This window comes from Cryptomeria japonica, chromosome 9 (assembly GCF_030272615.1).
Source record: "Cryptomeria japonica chromosome 9, Sugi_1.0, whole genome shotgun sequence".
In the NCBI taxonomy this organism is placed as follows: Eukaryota; Viridiplantae; Streptophyta; class Pinopsida; order Cupressales; family Cupressaceae; genus Cryptomeria; species Cryptomeria japonica.
Window position 1 is genome coordinate 569,975,771 of NC_081413.1, and position 18,939 is coordinate 569,994,709.

General features: G+C 35.5%; 1 protein-coding gene across 1 annotated transcript; it reads left to right on the top strand.

The window, feature by feature from the left end:
- The first annotated feature begins 7,826 nt into the window (after positions 1 to 7,826).
- Positions 7,827 to 16,368, top strand: LOC131051261 (glycine--tRNA ligase, mitochondrial 1). Its single transcript, XM_057985695.2, has 9 exons — positions 7,827 to 7,986; positions 8,307 to 8,741; positions 13,490 to 13,872; positions 14,078 to 14,195; positions 14,339 to 14,533; positions 14,697 to 14,921; positions 15,025 to 15,084; positions 15,167 to 15,247; positions 15,496 to 16,368. The coding sequence occupies exons 1-9, from the start codon at positions 7,909 to 7,911 to the stop codon at positions 16,132 to 16,134; spliced, it is 2,214 nt and encodes a 737-aa protein (XP_057841678.2). The 5' UTR covers positions 7,827 to 7,908; the 3' UTR covers positions 16,135 to 16,368.
- The last annotated feature ends 2,571 nt before the right edge of the window (positions 16,369 to 18,939 follow it).

The window sequence follows — 18,939 nt, forward strand, 5'->3', positions numbered from 1 at the left end:
AGAAGACCTGTGAGAAGTGGAAGAAGAAGGAATATCAATGTTTCTCTTTTGAAGAAGAGCTATCAAATTTGAAACCTGTTTTGCATATCCATCAATATTCTTCTCATAGCACCGAGACTCATCATGATTTGGCTTGTTGCAATAAGAACACTTAGGTCTATCTTTCTTCGATTCCCCCCCCGCCTTAGGAGGAGGTGGGCCAGAGGATTATTGTGAACTAGAATCTTTCCTAGGCTCTTTGGTCTTTGGCTTCTGTTTTTGCTTTTGTGGCTCCTGAGATGACTGTACAACCATGGAATGGTTCTGTGATCCAGTGTGAGAGTCCAACTGGAATATCTAGACCTTCTCACAAGTTAGACGATCACAAAACACCTCAAAAGTGGGCATGGTATGACGTGCCCCCATAGCATCCATGGTGGAGAAAAAACAAGAAGAGAAAATCTGAAAAGGACCTCTAAGCTTAGTGAGGATCATGTAGATGCACTATGTATCTGTCTTCGTAGTACTAGCACCCTCTAACTAAGATCGCAATGATTTGAACTTCATCAAGAAGTCATCAATGGTAGGAAAGGAATCAGGTGCCAAAGAAGTCAACTTTGCCTTAATCTGTAGAGCCCAAAACTTGTTGATGGTACCAAAGGGAGTCTAAAACTTAATCCACATGACCTGAGGTGTAGTGCAACCCTCAAGGTGGAACAAAAGACTATCTAAAATATTCAAAGAAATCATCCCCATGGCCTCATCCAAGCGGTTTCGGTGCTGCATGATCTCAAATACGTTAGTCAATTGAGGCCGAACCTCATCCAAAAATGACCATAACCCCTTCACCATGAGAAGGTGAGTCATACGTGCTTTCTAGGTGTGATAATTGTGCGGAGTGAGCTGATCAATAGAGGAAGGGTCTTCCATGTGAAATAGAGGAAAAATGCCCCCCACAACACAGAAACCCAAACCCTTGCACAAATCTGAAAGCTAGAAAGTGTGAAAAAGAAAAAAACACAAATGACTAATCTTTATGTACCTGATGAATTTTTTGATAAAATTAATTGTAGATCTGAATAGAGTTCGAAAAGATTTTTCCGATAATAGTTGGTTTTTTAAAAATGAACTTCAGATGCAAAAGATATGGCCCTGGGAAGTTGAAAGTCAACTTTGACTTTGACTAGAAAAACAAAGGAAAAATGGAAAAACCATAAAATATTACTCCCAGATTCGAATATGGCTTGGAAAAAGCTTTCTGACGATATATGATATGTCTAATTTCACATTCGTTTGCTCAAGATATCGCGAAAAAATGAACCCCTTGTCAAAAAAGCGTAAAAACTAGAGCTAGCGGCCCATTGGTGGTGCAGACTGGCAAAGGTGGAGCAAGGGTGGCCGGTGGCCGATGCAGTGGCGGCGCGGTGGTGCACAACCTGGCGGCGGGTCGCTAGCCACTAGTGACTAGTGCTCAGACGACGATTGAAGCCACTAGCGATTTGAGGGCTGCACAGACCGCAGCGGTTAGAAAATAGCCTGTGGTAGCGGTGAAAAAAAAATGCTCACTGCGGGCAATAATTTTATTTATTTATTTATTTATTTTTAAATTTGTGTTTTGAAGGTCGTGCCTTATGGATTCGTAGACATAGACCTCAATATTTTTCCTCCAGAAGCTGCTGACGCCAAAATAGGTCAAGTTATATGTCAAAAAGATTGGAAACGCCCTTCGGAAGCCAACCGTGAGGTCCTTTTTGGCTGAAACTGCTCCAAAAAATAGGTGCCCCCTGGATCACAAAAAAAGCTTAATTTTCAAACCCTCCCAGATCTAATTTTTGAGATTCAAATTGACCCAAGATGCACAAAAAACCTTGTTGTAAGGAAAATCTCAAATTTGACAAATAGGGTGCATTAGATCTGGAGCTCTGATACCATGTTAGACTTCATGATTGATGAATTCCACATTGCCCAATAATCACCTGCATGCAAATACCTGTCACGTACAAGAGAAAACCCTACAAACAAGAGAGTGCAAGAATAATTGGAGACAATTGCAAGAAGAATCAAAATTGAATTAACTTGACAAAATGAATAATTATGATGAGATCAAAACTCTAAAGCAAACCCTAAGGGTTGAATGCATGAAATAAAATAATTATTAAATGCCTAAAAAAGCTTCCTAAATTTAGCTTAAGTAAAAAAAGAAAAGGTGACGTAATTAATTAATCAGTATGATTAAATTAATTAAGTAAATAAAACCTTTACTCTAACACATCCCTTGCTAGAGCTAGCTCTGCTTCCTTCTCGTGTAGAAATTCCTTTAGGGCACTCCATCCTATCTAAGCTTTAGTGTGATGCTCTTCTTTGTTCAACATTGCATTCCAACTAGATAAAGGGCTGAAGTGGAGGCTCAAGATCCCCTACTTGCTACCATTCCCCATCCCTAGCCATGAAACTAATCCCTGGTCTAGCCATGACAAGCAATAATTTTATCTTGTACCTCTATTCATCCTTTACACATTTCTCCATCACCCAAAGAACTTTTTCTTTGTCACCTAGTTCCAAACCCCACACCATCACCAATGAGAAAATATATTGGAACAGTAATGGTAGTCAACCCTCACGAACACCTCACCCAACAAAATATCTATTATTTGCATAAAAATTGACTCATCAAATTTAAACACACTTTTCATCCTTTTCTCTATCACCTGGCCAAGAAAGGCTAATTTTTTCTTCGTGGTGATTAGAGTGAAATTTGCTTCTATCTATATCTTTCCCATGTCACCCATTGCCACCTTCACATTCACTGTTCTCAAGAGTTTTTGCAAGGTTTGAGATGGCAAACATCCAAATTTATAATTTAGTTTGGTCCCCACATTTAATGCACATAAATTGCCATCATTGAATTGAGAGTTGGTGGCATGCGATCCCCTTAAAAACTGAGAATAAGATCTTGAAAATCTTCCCAAACTTCATCCTTTTGCCCATCATTAAAAGCAATTGCCCGCTTTGACAAAGCATTTGCCGTAATGTTACCACCCCTATGGTGTGAGTGATATTAAATTTTTTAAATGATACCAAATAATTATGGATTAAATGAATGAATTTATTCAATCTTCAAGTGGTCACCTCCCCTTTGATGATCACATTAATAAGAATCAATGAATCCTCCTCCAGGTGAAGCTTTTCAACGACCAATTTCTTTGCCATTTTAACAACTAGGATAGTGGCTTGACACTGGACCTCATTATTTGTTGCCTTGACTGATTTTTTAGCTCCTAAAGCAATAATGCTTCCATTCCAATCTTACATTACATACCTTGCACCTAACAAACCCGAGTTACCCTTTGAGGCTCCATCAAAATTCATTTTAATCCAACCTTCATCTGGCTTCATCCATTCTACTTCCTCTTTCTCCTTACCACCTAGATTATCCCGAATAGGCTCATTAATAGCTCATGTGTCAAATAGAATATTAGTTAATATTAGTACATTTGATATTATAATATAATTTATATTCGATAATATTTTTTGCATATTATTAATAATAGATATTAGAGATACAATTCATATGTTCAAAAAGCTTGAATTAAACAGGCACCCACATACAAACCCATCCCCCTATAGCCACAATTATATCATTTAATTGAGCTTCATACAAAGATTTATCAAAATTGAAACCCCTTCCACCAACACAACCATAATCCTAATATGCCTGAACCCTAGCAGATACAAACTTCATTACATAAACCTTTTAAAACCAGAGACATTAACAAAATACAAAACAAATTGGGGCTAAAATTACACCACTTTGTAAATGAAAAAGGAAAAAAAATAGGAACCTATATCCTCTACAACATCACACATTCCAAACCTAGGGCATACTTAGAGCGATTTTGCTTGGCCCTTCACCTACATTGCTCCAACCACCACCACCCACATTAACTTCATTGAGAGCGTTCACTCTTTTGTCCCGCTTTGCCATCTGCTCCCCCAATATCAACCGCTTGCCCTTACCCCTGCCATTCTTTTTTGTAGAAACACCAATTGCAGGGCCCTAAGATTCCAACTTTTTTTCTCTCAAATAAAGCTTGAGAGAGTCCCATCCAATGGGCGCTTCCACTCTGCGCTCATCCCTGTCCAACCCAAAAGGCCAACAGATGAAAGGGACCAATTCTCTCAATTCATGAAATTCGTCTATGTCAAGCCCTTCACCAACATCAAAACAAGCCCTGAGTATAGCCATATCCAAAAGCTCCATCAACCTGCAGAGCCAATCATCCTCTACACATTGCCACATGATTTGAACCAAAACGTCATTTTGCTCGCCTAGTTCCAAGCCCCAAGCCATAACCATCATCGCCACGTCCACATTCATTTTGTACTTATGCACTGTCTTTAGGAAGCTCTCCCCCAACAACATTTACATTATCTGGAAGAAGGCATCATCACAAAACTTGAAAATGCATTTAAGTCTCTTGGCCGTGACATCTCCCACAAACGCCAGCTGCTGCCTTGTAGTGTACAAAGTGAAAGGAGCCTCCATACTTGTCAACACCTCACAACAACTTGCACTCAATACAACAAAAAATGGGTCCAAACCCCTATAATCATTTATATAATTTTAAACTATTATATTTTATAATGAAATTTATGCAATTTTATATTATATTGTATTATATTTATATTTATTTTATTTTTTAATTATAATTAAGAATATATATATATAATTTTATTAATACATTTATAATTATTTTTTAAAATAATAATATAGATCACATTTTAAAAATTGCAACATTTCAACACCACCTTCATGGATTTGAAAATTGAGTATTAGAAATATATGGAATATTAAATGAATAAAATTCTGAAGTTAAATTTGTTATTTAAATTAAAGATATTTATTTATTATAATATATATTATTTTAAATTAGCATAATAAAAATTATTAAATATATTTAAAAAATATTATTTATATTATAAACTATATATTTATATTTGCTACATATGTTATATTTTAAATGTTTGTGGGGTAATGTTTACCAAAAGTGCTCCAAACTTAGTTTCAATTTGTAAATATTCGTATGAACAAGTACCCTCCAATTGAAAGAAGATCAAATGCTCAAATAGCCATTTCACACTTTCCAAAAGGTAATGGAAAATAAGTATTCTCAAATATAGATAAATCAATGATCTTAACACCACTAGTAATTTTATATCCTTACCTTTATATATCTCCTATCTTTATCTCCTTACCTCTATATATCTTGTATCTGCCCGAACCCTAGTAGATACAAACTTCATTACATAAACCTTTTAAAACCAGAGACATTAACAAAATACAAAACAAATTGGGGCTAAAATTACACCACTTTGTAAATGAAAAAGGAAAAAAAACAGGTACCTATATCCTCTACAACATCACACATTCCAAAACTAGGGCATACTTAGAGCGATTTTGCTTGGCCCTTCACCTACATTGCTCCAACCACCACCACCCACATCAACTTCATTGAAAGTGTTCACTCTTTTGTCCTGCTTTGCCATCTGCTCCCCCAATATCAACCGCTTGCCCTTATGCCTGCCATTTTTTTTTGTAGAAACACCAATTGCAGGGCCCTGAGATTCCAACTTTTTTCTCTCAAATAAAGCTTGAGAGAGTCCCATCCAATGGCCGTTTCCACTCTACGCTCATCCCTGTCCAACCCAAAAGGCCAATAGATGAAAGGGACCAATTCTCTTAATTCATGAAATTCGTCTATGTCAAGCCCTTCACCAGCATCAAAACAAGCCCTGAGTATAGCCATATCGAAAAGCTCCATCAACCTACAGAGCCAATCATTCTCTACACATTGCCACATGATTTGAACCAAAACGTCATTTTGCTTGCCCAGTTCCAAGCCCCAAGCCATAACCATCATCGCCACGTCCACATTCATTATGCACTTATGCATTGTCTTTAGGAATCTCTCCCCCAACAACATTTACAGCATCTGGACGAAGGCATCATCGCAGAACTTGAAAATGCATTTAAGTCTCTTGGTCGTGACATCTCCCACAAACGCCAGTTGCTGCCTTGTAGTGTACAAAGTGAAAGTAGCCTCCATACTTGTCAACAACTCACAACAATCTGCACTCAATACAACAAAAAATGGGTCCAAACCCCTATAATAATTTATATAATTTTAAACTATTATATTTTATAATATAATTTATGCAATTTTATATTATATTGTATTATATTTATATTTATTTTATTTTATCATTTTAATTAAGAATATATATATATAATTTTATTAATAAATTTATAATTATTTTTTATAATAATAATATAGATCACATTTTAAAAATTGCAACATTTCAACACCACCTTCATGGATTTGAAAATTGAGTATTAGAAATATATGGAATATTAAATAAACAAAATTCTGAAGTTAAATTTGTTATTTAAATTAAAGATATTTATTTATTATAATATATATTATTTTAAATTAGCATAATAAAAATTATTAAATATATTTAAAAAATATTATTTATATTATAAACTATATATTTATATTTGCTTCATATGTTATATTTTAAATGTTTGTGGGGTAATGTTTACCAAAAGTGCTCCAAACTTAGTTTCAATTTGTAAATATTCGTATGAACAAGTACCCTCCAATTGAAAGAAGATCAAATGCTCAAATAGCCATTTCACACTTTCCAAAAGGTAATGGAAAATAAATATGCTCAAATAAAAATAAATCAATGATCTTAACATCACTACCCATTTTATCTCCTTACCTTTATATATCTCCTATCTCTATCTCCTTACCTCTATATATCTTCTCTCTCTTCTCTCTTTTATCCCTTTCACTTCCTCAACTTGATTATCTTCCTAATTTAAAAGTTTTCTTTTATTTGTGTTTGGATCTCTATAATTGAATGCATAGTTGATTTGAAGTTAACTATATGTTCATATTCAATATATTATATTTTTAATGTTGATCAAAAGTGCTCCAAACTTAGTTTCAATTTGTAAATATTCAAACGAACAAGTATCGTCTAATTGAAAGAAATCAAATGTTCAAATATCCATTTCACAATTTCCAAAAGTCAATACAAAATAAGTATGTTCAAATATACATAAATCAATGATCTTAACACTACTACCCATTAGATACTCTTTCTACCTCCTCACCTCTATATATCTACTATCTCTGGCTCCTTACCTTTACATATCTCCTATCTCTATCCCCTTACCCCCTTCTCTCCCCCCCACTCTTCCCCCCTTCTCTCTTTCCATCCCTCTCAATTCCTCTGCTTGATTATCTTCTCGATTTAGAAGTTTTCTTTTAGTTGTTTTTGAATCTCTATAAATGAATGAATAGTTGATTTGAAGTTATGAAAGTTTTCTTTTAGTTGTTTTTGAATCTCTATAAATGAATGAATAGTTGATTTGAAGTTATGTATTTATCCATTGAAATCTTTGTTGCACAAACAACATCATGCTAAGTACTATTTGTTCATCTTCAACTCTTTTTATGCAAATATCTACAACGTCACAATAAATTTCAAATTGTTTTATTGACGCATTGTGTCTCTTATTTGTAGGTGATTCATGTATTAATACACAATTGTGATTAATATTTTTGACCTTACAATAATCATTTCACACTGCTAATACATCAAGAACACCATAAAACAAAAAAATATTTTAGCAAACAATTTTTTTATTTTTTATTAAAAAAATTACATATTCACTATTAATCTATGTTAAAGCAGAAACAATAAACAAACAAAAATCAAGATCTATTGAAAGATGAACTTTTAATAAAAATTCATTGCAGAAAAACAGATCTTGAGAAGAGGTTATATGCAGATTAGATCGTGGTGCCCTAATTTTATAAGCTCTCCGTGAGTCCATAGGCTGCTTTGACCTTGTAAATGTTATTAAAATCCTCCATTTCATTTCAATCACCTCTCTCGAAACGAACGGACACTATTTTTCCGCGGCAGGAACTGGTAAGTTTGCCATCAACTTGAAAAACGCTCCAAAAAATATAAAACCCTAATTCTTCGTTATCTCTTTTCATTTATTGTGTTGCTTATTACATTGGTGGGGCATGGTCGTTATCTCTTTTCATTTATTGTGTTGCTTATTACATTGGTGGGATCCAGCCATGCCCCACAGCTAATGGAAATTCGATGCCTAAGTACCGCATCTCATTTAAACCCTAATCAATCACCAATTTTATTTAAAAAAAGAAATCCAGCTGTAAATTTTATATTCTCCCATTGATTTCAAGCGAGTTGTAATCCAATATATGAAAGCATTTTGGCAGAGCGTCCGCGTTATTCCAAGGCCATCTGCAGTTTTAGCCTCAAAGAATATCCAGAGGCGTTTTGGGATTCGAGGAGTAATGGAGGTGGAAAAGGTAAGGATTGTAGCGAGGGAGAAGCAGATCATGGTGGAGAAGCAGGGCGATGCAGTCCGGGCAATGAAAGCAGCGAAGTTGCCCCAGGAAGATATTGAGAAGGCCGTTAATGATTTGAAAAATCTTAAGCTCGAGTTGCAAGAGTTGCAGGCTAAACTCTCCGTCGAGGGCGACGCTGCCTCTCTCAGCAAAGAGGCCTTCCGTCAGGCCGTCAACAATACACTCGAAAGGAGGCTCTTTTATATCCCATCCTTCAAAATTTACAGAGGAGTTGCTGGATTGTATGATTACGGTCCTCCCGGTTGTGCTGTTAAAGCCAATGTCATTTCTTATTGGCGACAGGTTGGTTTCTCATTTTCTCTAATGCATCATTGCCCTTGTTCCATGAGCAGAACATTGATCCCTCAACACTCAAGAGGGTTTTATTTATATGTTTATTTTTAATATACTGGAAAATAAATCTACAAAAGATGATATATTTCTATGAAAGAAAAATCAAAACATTGGAAAGTTTTAAGTAAATTCTGTCCAAACCCTCAAGATGCAGCACAGAACCAGAATGTCAAAACCTTAGCGACATCCTTATGGTCATTAACAAATATTTTATCACAGAACTCGATCAACTTTGGAAGACATCGTCTGAAAGAACGAAGGAACAAGGAAGTCACAAGTGAGAATTGCCATCATCTTGATGCTGCGCTCTGCAATTAGGTCTCTCCGTGTCATTTAATTTGTTTTCTTGTCATCTCTTTAGCATCAAGCCTATCGGTGGTGTCCTATAATTGCCCTATAATACCACTTGCATGCTCTTCCACTAATTTCTCAACCCAGGCAGGATACGAACTCTCATAGACAGGAGCAAGAAGAGGGTAATTGACAAGTGAAGGATCTAAAGTGAGGGTACAATCTGAGTTGTCTTCCTCCCATGGCCCTTTGGCACGATTAGAAATAGAGGAGATTTGAAATTCCAGTCGCTCTCGAGTTGCATTTTGTTTTGTTTTAAGTTCATCCACTGCTTGAAGGGGTGCAACAAAAAGACAACGTTATTATCACCGCTGCTTCCATGACCAGTTGAATTCTCTCCACCAAGACCATTACTAGTTCTAGTATCACTTATGTCTCCTTCACATCTGCCTTGCTTAGTAACTGATTTCTATTATTCAATATTATTGTTTTGTAGTGCGTTCCAAGTCCAACTCTTGTCATCAATTTTACCTTTTCCTTGATCAAAACATAGTGAGTCCAGTTAAATACAGGTGCAACTCGTGGGAATTCGCCAGCGTTCCAAAGATGGTTGGGGCAAATTTGCATGGGATCTCTGTTGAGGAACCTCCTCAATCTGGACTCTGGGATCTGTAACCAGGCTTCAACTTGGACATCCACACACAATACAGTGATGTATGATGAAGTTAGTAAGTATCCTTCTTTTAGTTTGGAACACATCTTAATTTCTCTTTCTTTGTAAGAGCCAATTTTTTTTGTCGACATTACAGGAAATAGCTTTCTATCGAAAGTGAGAACATGTTTTTCACACTAATAATGCCAAAGTGAATGCAAATTTTTTTAGGGGTTGGGGTGCAAATTTAGGCCAAGCAATAAGGAAAACTTTCCAAGCAACCTTGGCAAAAGGACAGCAACAAACAACATGAGGAAATGATTTGTCAGCATCACCACCTAACATGAAATGGCATAAATACCGCACTTAGCAATAATAATGCCAACAACAAATTTCTGATAAAAGAACAACCGCCTGATTTAGGATTTTATAGGCTCAAGACAAGATGAGAACAGAACAAAAGGCCTATCTTACCATATTTTAAATGAATTGACAACAGAATCTTTTATTCAATTTAAAAAAATCTCTTGGGAGATGGCAAGTTTGTCATATAATTGTTTAGAAGTGTTATATCGCTAGGGTTTTAAGGACTATTGAAATCGAACTCAGATTACTGGGCTATTACAAATAAACCCACCACAAACAACAATCTAAGTAATCAGCAGCACTCAGTTCACTTAAACGGATTCACAACACACGGTGACAAAGTTTGTAGTCATAGAATAATGCACAGCAGTAGAATAATCTGCAGAAAATAGGTTTCATTTGAAATTTTTTTATGTCAGTATGAGGTTACAGCTCTTATGAGTTGGCTGTTACACAGCCCTTTGAAAAGGAGAGGTTTACTGAAAGCCCAGCCTGTTGATGAAGTCGCCTAGAGGATCAATGCATTCTTTTTCACACTTGTTTGGAAACCTTAGCCTGGTGCTCAGGCTGAACACCGTGATGTCCTCCAAGGTTGTACCTGCTGCTGGATGCTGAATTCCACAGCCCTAGGGTATTGAGATGACCCTCTCTCTTTCTCTAATTGTGGTAACCAACTGTGCCACAGGTACCCTAATCACTCAGGGTTTGTGAGATCTCTATAGTGTAGCTGTATTTCAACCTGAACTTGCTGCTATCACCTACAGGTGAGATCTAACCTGTGATTTCTGTTCTGATCAGGCAATAAAAGTTGTTAGGCCTGCTGCTAGTTTCAGATTCAAAATGTGGCGCCCTCGCATTAGTATGTGTATCTGAGCCACAACGAATGATTTGCTCTTGGATGATGGTAATCTCCTCTTGTTTCACCCCAAACAATTCACCTCTCTTCACCTGCAGATCCACAAACAGAATAAATGCTGTGCTTGCTGCAATGGCTGAAATGGTCCCACCTCAAAAATGACTTCTGCCTCAGGGGTTTCGTCCTTTGGTAGCTGGCTACAGAGCCAAATTCACAAACTTGAATTTCCAAAAGCTAAAACTATCCTTTTCAATGGCCCATGGATAGATTTGATACTGGATTGTTAATAGACCGAAGGCCCCAAATTTGGGTGCAAAAGTTCAAAGTTGAAATTTGAAATTTGAAATTTACTGTTAGTGAGAGCACCACCGGAGAGGTTAGGGTGTCGAGAAGGGTGAGGGTCCCACTTGACAACAACACTATTCCAGGGATAGCAGAGTCCATTTCACAATTAAAGTGGTCCTCAGAAGTTTGAGATCTAAAGTCCAGGATGAGCAACTTCCTAGGGTGGCTACATATATCGCAAGCAACTGCGTGCCTCTTTCTACTGGATTGCCATTTGACTAGAGAAAGTCTAAACATTTTGTCTAATTAATCAACATGTACACAGTTTAACAACCAGCATAAAGCATAAAACTAGCTATATGAGGATAAAACCTTTTAAGAAATGTGAAATTGCCTAGTCTGGAGAGCAATAGGCCTTATCATTTAGTAACATTTTTGCTCATTTTCTCAAAATTTCACTGTCATTTTTCTAGAGGAAGGATTGGACCACCTTATTAGGACCAACCCAAAATCCAACTCTTTCCTGATGCTCAGTTGAGCAATTTATTCTCCCATTCCAACAACATTGATCTATGAATAGCAAAATTTGAACATGGATTAACGTAATGAATATCAAGCCTGTTTAATTCATTACGATCCTCCTCAATACTGAAAAAAGTGGAGTATCATCAACAAGTTGGGTGTCACTTGATTATCTTCATTAGGGAGGGAAATCTATTTTACTTAAGGTTCTAAAAGGGACACACCTGCCAATAGATATTTGCAGTTCAAAAAATTAATGAGTTCATTTTTTTAACTTCTACATGGCTAGAGGCATCTTGCAAAGGAACCGTTGCCTCTGTACAAAAGCTCTTTCTAAATCCAAGGGTCCTTGGCATCCTTACAATAATAGACCATTCCATCTTGGCATAGGCTTTCACAGACTCTATTAAAGCTATACACATGTTTTTACCAACAGTCCTAAGCCATTTAGTCCCCTTCAATAACCAAGATTACATCTGCCATCTACTAACCCTGCTTATCTCTCTACTAATCTTGGATAGACTTCTATTCAATCTGTTAGCTAAGGCTTCTGGCAAAAGTTTTATCAGAAATGTTCAACAGGGTAACCAATTCCTTATTTGGTTCTTACAAACTGACATGCTCGGTCGCTTTCAAATTGGTTAGAGAAAATGATACCAGGCACAAATCTGGGAAGCAACCTATCATGATAAAAAGTGAAAGTATTTTTCTATTAATTTCAATTGACTATTTGTTTTTTAGAAGTTTTTCTTTATCATATATATGTTCACATTATAGGCTTAATTGTTCATATGGTGTGGCTCCTTCTGGGTTTGCTGCAGTTGGTTTCAATTTTATTCCGAGCAATTTGCTAGGAAGTGTTCATTCTTTTTAAAGATTCTTTTGTGGCTTCACTTCTTGTTTTTGATGAGTATTGTCTTCGTCTTTAACAATGTTTGCCATAGTAATGTTAAAAATAATTGCCATAGTAATGTTAAAAATAATGTCTATTTTGCATTCTGTTATATTTCTCTCCGACAATTTTTGTTTGTTCCAGCAAATACTTCATGTCAAATGATTGGAACCTTTTTAATGTAGTAGGTTACTTACACAGACTTCAGTGTAGGTACTTTTGTTCTTAGTTTTATTTGTTCTATAAGCATTAACGACTATTATTTGGTAGTCGTTGTGCTTATTCATTTCTTTGTTTTAGAGGCTCTTGCACTTAAGTTATAAACTATATAAATGTGATTATAGGGATTCCGTTCTATTCTACATGTTCCTTTTGAGAGTTTTATTTATGAACCATAACTTAGGTAAATCCAATTTAGGGATTCTGTTTTAGTTGACATGTTCTTTTTGATTCATGCTTTATTCAGAACTTAATCAATTTAAACTTTTGAGATTCTATTTCAGAATACAGGTTCCGGTTGACTCCACTCTTAGTTATATGCCTCATAAAGCCCGCGTGCTATGACTGTTTAAACTTTAGCCAAAATTCTGTTCCTGACATGGAAATTACTGCTCTGCATTATCTCCATGAAGTATCTCAAACATTAAAGGTTTTAGACTATGTTTGTACTACTGCATTATTGGAAGAGTTTCTGGAATTTCGACTGCACAATAGTGTGAAATTGCCTTGGTTTGAAGCCTATAGATTCTTGCTATTGAATTTTGTACATTTATTGAAAATTTATAATGTGCAAACTAAAAAGTGGAAAGCAACTATTTCGTGTTTTTTTGCAGCACTTTGCTTTAGAAGAGAACATGTTGGAGGTTGATTGTCCATGTGTTACACCGGAGGAAGTGCTTAAAGCATCTGGGCATGTTGACAAATTCACAGATCTAATGGTGAAAGATGAGAAATCAGGCATGTGTTATCGGGCAGATCACTTGCTTAAGGATTACTGTAAGGAAAAACTTGAGAAGGATCCATTATTGCCAGTAGAGAAGGTAAATGAACTGAAACAAGTGCTGGCTGTTCTGGATGAGTTATCTGCTGAAGTTTTGGGACAAAAGATTAAAGAATATGGTATAACTGCTCCAGATACGAATAACCCCCTTTCAGATCCATATCCATTCAATCTTATGTTTGCAACGTCCATAGGGCCTTCAGGTGCTAGTCCAGGGTAAGCAATCACTATGATTGCATCCACATTGAAGTATACATTTTTGGATTTGTAATTATGTTATATGTGCTTTGCATGCATGGATTATACGAACATTGGTGAAACATAGGAGTTTTGGATTAATTTATTTTTGTTTTACTTCCTTTTTCTTAAAAAATTGCGAGTTCTCAAGGTTTGTATGCTTGCTTTGTGATTTTTGCTGCAGTTATTTGCGTCCAGAGACTGCACAAGGTATATTTGTAAATTTCAAGGACCTGTATTATTACAATGGAAATAAGCTTCCATTTGCAGCTGCTCAGATTGGTCAGGCTTTCAGAAATGAGGTTATTATAACTATCCTCCAAATTATTTATAAAAGCAGCCTCATATGTTATCACAGTGTTGGTATTATTTTGTGTAGTCAAATTGCATGATATTGTGCATTACATAAAAGCATTTCAATTATTGGTGACTATACGTCTTGCAGATATCCCCTCGCCAAGGGCTTTTGAGAGTTAGAGAGTTTACCCTTGCTGAGATTGAACACTTTGTGAATCCTGATGATAAATCTCATTCCAAGTTTAAAAATGTTGCTGATTTGGAATTTCTAATCTATTCTAGAGAAGAGCAAATGGCCTTAAAACAACCTGTGAAGCTTCGTCTTGGTGATGCAGTTGCAAAGGTTAGCTTTTTTTCACAGTCCATTTGCATCTTGTATTTCCAACTTTAGCTGATGTTCTTTTTAGTTAAGCTTAGATAAATGCTTTGTACATAAAATTTAGTTTGTCCTTGCAGGACATGCTTAAAATGCTATTTTTATTACTAACCTATTTTCTCATTTTCAGGGCACTATCAACAATGAGACACTGGGTTACTTCATTGGAAGAACTTTCTTGTTTTTGACAACTCTGGGAATTGAAAAAGAACGCCTTCGTTTTCGGCAGCATTTACAGAATGAAATGGCTCATTATGCTTGTGATTGTTGGGATGCAGAAATAGAATGTTCATATGGATGGATTGAATGTGTTGGTCTTGCAGACAGATCTGCCTATGATTTGAAGGCTCACACTGTAAGGAGCAGTGCAAATTTTGAGTATTGCCATAAATTTTGGAAATTAAAAAGTTTAGCATGAGATGTAATACATTTGATTTTTTAAAACTTTAATGAAACAGGAAAAAAGTGGCGTGCCTCTTGTGGCTCATGAAACATACGCAGAACCCAGGATGGTAGAGGTGAGTGATAGCAATGCAATGCCATACCTATTGTGCTTCGCACAAAAAATTCTAAGAATTTCTAGTGGCTGTCTTTGTGCAGAAATTAGTTATAATTCCAGCAAAGAGGGAGTTGGGGTTGGCATTCAAGAAGAATCAGAAAATGATTGTTGAAGCTTTGGAGGTGAATTTGATAGTCTCTTTCCTCTTCTTTTTGCTATCTAACGGCTTTTATGTATTGTATTAGAAAATAAATTTCTTCTTCCCTATTCTGATTTTCCTTGGCTGGCATGTTTAAATTGATTTTGTTTTTCTTTGAACTCTTAATTACGTCCTTATCTACCTTATCATTTCATCCTTTCCCATTGTACTACTGTTTGATTTTGTTTGACTTTTGCTGATGGCTGTGAGCTGTGGAAAATTCAATGGCAGGCCATGAATGAGGTAGAAGCTATGGATCTTAAAGCAAGGCTGGAATCTGAAGGACAGGCACCATTTGAAGTGTGCACTCTAGGCCAAACTGTCACTCTTACAAAGAACATGGTATCCATATCCAAAGAAATTAAAAAAGAATATCAAAGAATTTTCACACCTTCTGTGATTGAACCGTCCTTTGGTATTGGTAGAATTATCTACTGCCTTTTTGAGCACTGCTTTTATCAAAGATCAAACAAGGGTGGGGATGAGCAATTAAATGTTTTTCGTTTTCCACCATTAATAGCACCAATAAAATGCACTGTCTTCCCCCTTGTTCAAAATGAGAAATATGAGGCAACAGCACAACTCATTTCTAAATCATTGACTGCAGTGGGTATATCACATAAAATAGATATGACAGGTACCTCCATTGGGAAGAGATATGCAAGAACAGACGAGTTAGGTGTGCCATTTGCAATAACTGTTGATTATGAAACTACAGTAACAATTAGAGAGAGGGACTCAAAAGATCAAATACGAGTCTCAGTGGAAGAGGTAGCTTCTGTAGTAAAGGAAGTAACTGAAGGTCAGAGCACTTGGGCAGATGTGCTTTGGAAATACCCTGCACACACATCCAACTCTGCAGATGAGTAAGGTTTGTGGATTTTCACCAGGAATTTTGACAGAATTTAAAATTGGATTTCTGGCAATGAAGGGTCTATGACGAGAATTTACATATCTAATTTTTACATGCATTTTATAATATTGTAGTAGCATTTTTAGGATGCTTCAAGTTTAACACCTTTTATATTTATGTAAGCCCTGTAACTGACGACTCTTGTTCTGTTTAATGTTAAGGTTCTTGAATTGTCTTCAAACAATTATTTATTCTGTTGTGTAGATTGTGGATGTAAATGTTGTAAATTGTAATTTGTTTTATCGGTATCTTCCCAGATTGACATGATTTTTGTCAATTTATTCTGATTTTCTTGGCTGCGGGCTAAATGCATTTGTCCAATAAATATATAGACTATGCTACCATTTTTATTTATAAATCCATTATTTGACAAGTGATGTACGTATTTGTAGGGAAGGTGGATATGTTAATCATTCTGATATTCTAACCGAGTGAGATTGCAATGATTAATTACCTGGTGCCCAGAACCCTGATATCTAGCATTTGTGTACCGTTGTTATAATATTTTGTACTCATGAACTAGCCTGTAATACCTCTTTAAGGCCACAACAATGAACCTCATATTTCCTTAGCAAATGATGCTTGAAAGACGTCCATTCTGTATTGATAGTCTAAGAGTACATTAAGTCACCTGCGTGGTTCTATGAGTTATTGATCATATATTTGAAGGGCACAAACCTGTTTTAAAAGATACCTGATTATTCTGACGAACTTTATAGCACAGGATTTCTTAACCTTGTATAAGCATATTCTACTGTACTTCCGTTCTTGCTTTCACCCTCCAATACAAAATTTTGAAGAGCAAATGCTCTTTCATTCCAAATTCATCAGGATTTTTGAGCTCGGTTAGTGTAAACCTTTGGTTCAAAGGCATCAAACATTCTAAATTTAGGCCTAAACCTTTATCTTAAGCCAAATTAATCATCCCACATCATTGCTGTAGTGCAATAGCCACAGGACAATGGCTTAATTGCTTACTTTCTGCTTGCACCCATAGCTTTCATTGCATATTCGTCAAGTTAGGTTGATGCCCATGTGGTGCGAATTATGGGTGCATTTGCCTAGGCGCATTAGTATTGAAATGATGCTCTTCAATTAGCAGTTCTTGCAATATGCTTAACAGTCTTCCTTCGCTTTATGAGCAGTGTTGGCTGTCTTGGCTTCATCAAATATTGCATTTGATGTCGGTTATTTTTGAAAATATTACAATGTATTTTATGAATAAAAGTCAAAACATTGGGATTTTCTTGTATTCTTGTTCACCAAATATTAGGTATCCATTTTTCTTTGATCCTGCCTTCCAATTCCTGGACAAAAGTGGGCTCTGTTAGTTATCTTCCTAAGCTGGTAGACATTGATTCCACATTGTTGTTTCCTGATCCTTCATAATTTCATTATTAATATTGTTAGTGTTCCTATGCCATTATCTTCATGAGTCTATCTGGGTAAGTTAACATTGCTAGGTTGAATGTTGTCGGGCTAAAGTTGAGTACAATGTAAATTTCCAGATGCAAAATATTTGTACTAAGAAGTTGAGATTAGCCTCAACATAAGCCCTAACTTCGCCCTGACTGCATTTGATTCAAAACCAGCTTTGGTCTTAACCCTTACTTTTACTCTAACTTGAGTACATGTCTGGCTTATGTGGCATTGGCTCTAGATTTGACTAACTCGTGGACTTGATGTGTGATTTTGTTGTGGACTATACCCGATTATCAACTCTATTGATATTCCATCAAAAGGTTTATTTCCAATCCATGAGTTATATTTATCGTTGGACAATTTACAAGCCTCCACATTGTTAGCGAATCGTTTTGCTCCTGTTAAATATTTTATTTGACTCTATTAAGGACGACAACAGTTAGAGAAATTGTTATTAAATTAATGATTTTTCTGTGCATTTTGAAGGACAGCTATCTTGTAAGATAAGGTTTTGAGTTTTGGGGTAGGTTGCTAATCACAAAGCAGGTAAAGTGAGAAAAACTAAAACTAAAGTTAAAAGAAAATAAAATTTGAGTCTTGACATCCGACTTTTTCAATAGAATCAATAGGTGTAAAGACACAATCTGCACCCTTCAAAATGAAATTGAATTTCAGAGGCAATGATAAAAAATATTACAAATCATCTAATATTACTTTATAAAATTAAGATTTGATTGTTTCACCATTGAATATGTTTTAATTTTTTTTTTTTGTCAAACTATAAAATAAAGTACATCCTATGAAATAATAAACAAATTAAGTTGCAAAATTTATGGTAAATAAACATAAATCTTCAAATTTGTTGGAGAGATGATATGCTTCTTTCAAGGATATTTTCTTTTGTTGTTTCAAGTTGTGAAGACTATGATTGTTGTTAGAACAACAAACATCGCTTACAAGATCAATAAACAAATAAGTTGTTCAAATTAAAGAAATATTATCATACATGTGAAAAGTATGTGAGATAGCTTTATACATAAAGATAAGGTTGAGGAGGTAAGAAGGTAGGATAACTATCTTTCTAAAAGTGAAGCACCCAAAGTTAGTTAATTGCTATAAAATCTATATGAGTCCTAAAAGGATGATATGAGTTGATGTCATGAGGTGACCATAATAAGATAGATCAATTATGACTTACAATCTTTAAAAACAATAAAAACGAGAAAATTAAACCTCCATATCAAAGAATGTTGTGTAATTTGGAAGTCTAAATTATTGATAACAAATAGTTATTTTACATTTTTTTTGAGAAAATGGATTATCTAAAGTAAAAAAACTAT

Excerpts from the sequence above, each read along its gene's own strand:
- LOC131051261 (XM_057985695.2), top strand. The coding sequence starts at position 7,909 with ATGTTATTAAAATCCTCCATTTCATTTCAATCACCTCTCTCGAAACGA. Across the intron at positions 8,742-13,489 it reads TCATTTCTTATTGGCGACAG|CACTTTGCTTTAGAAGAGAA; the intron begins GTTGGTTTCTCA and ends GTTTTTTTGCAG. Across the intron at positions 14,922-15,024 it reads ATGATTTGAAGGCTCACACT|GAAAAAAGTGGCGTGCCTCT; the intron begins GTAAGGAGCAGT and ends TTAATGAAACAG.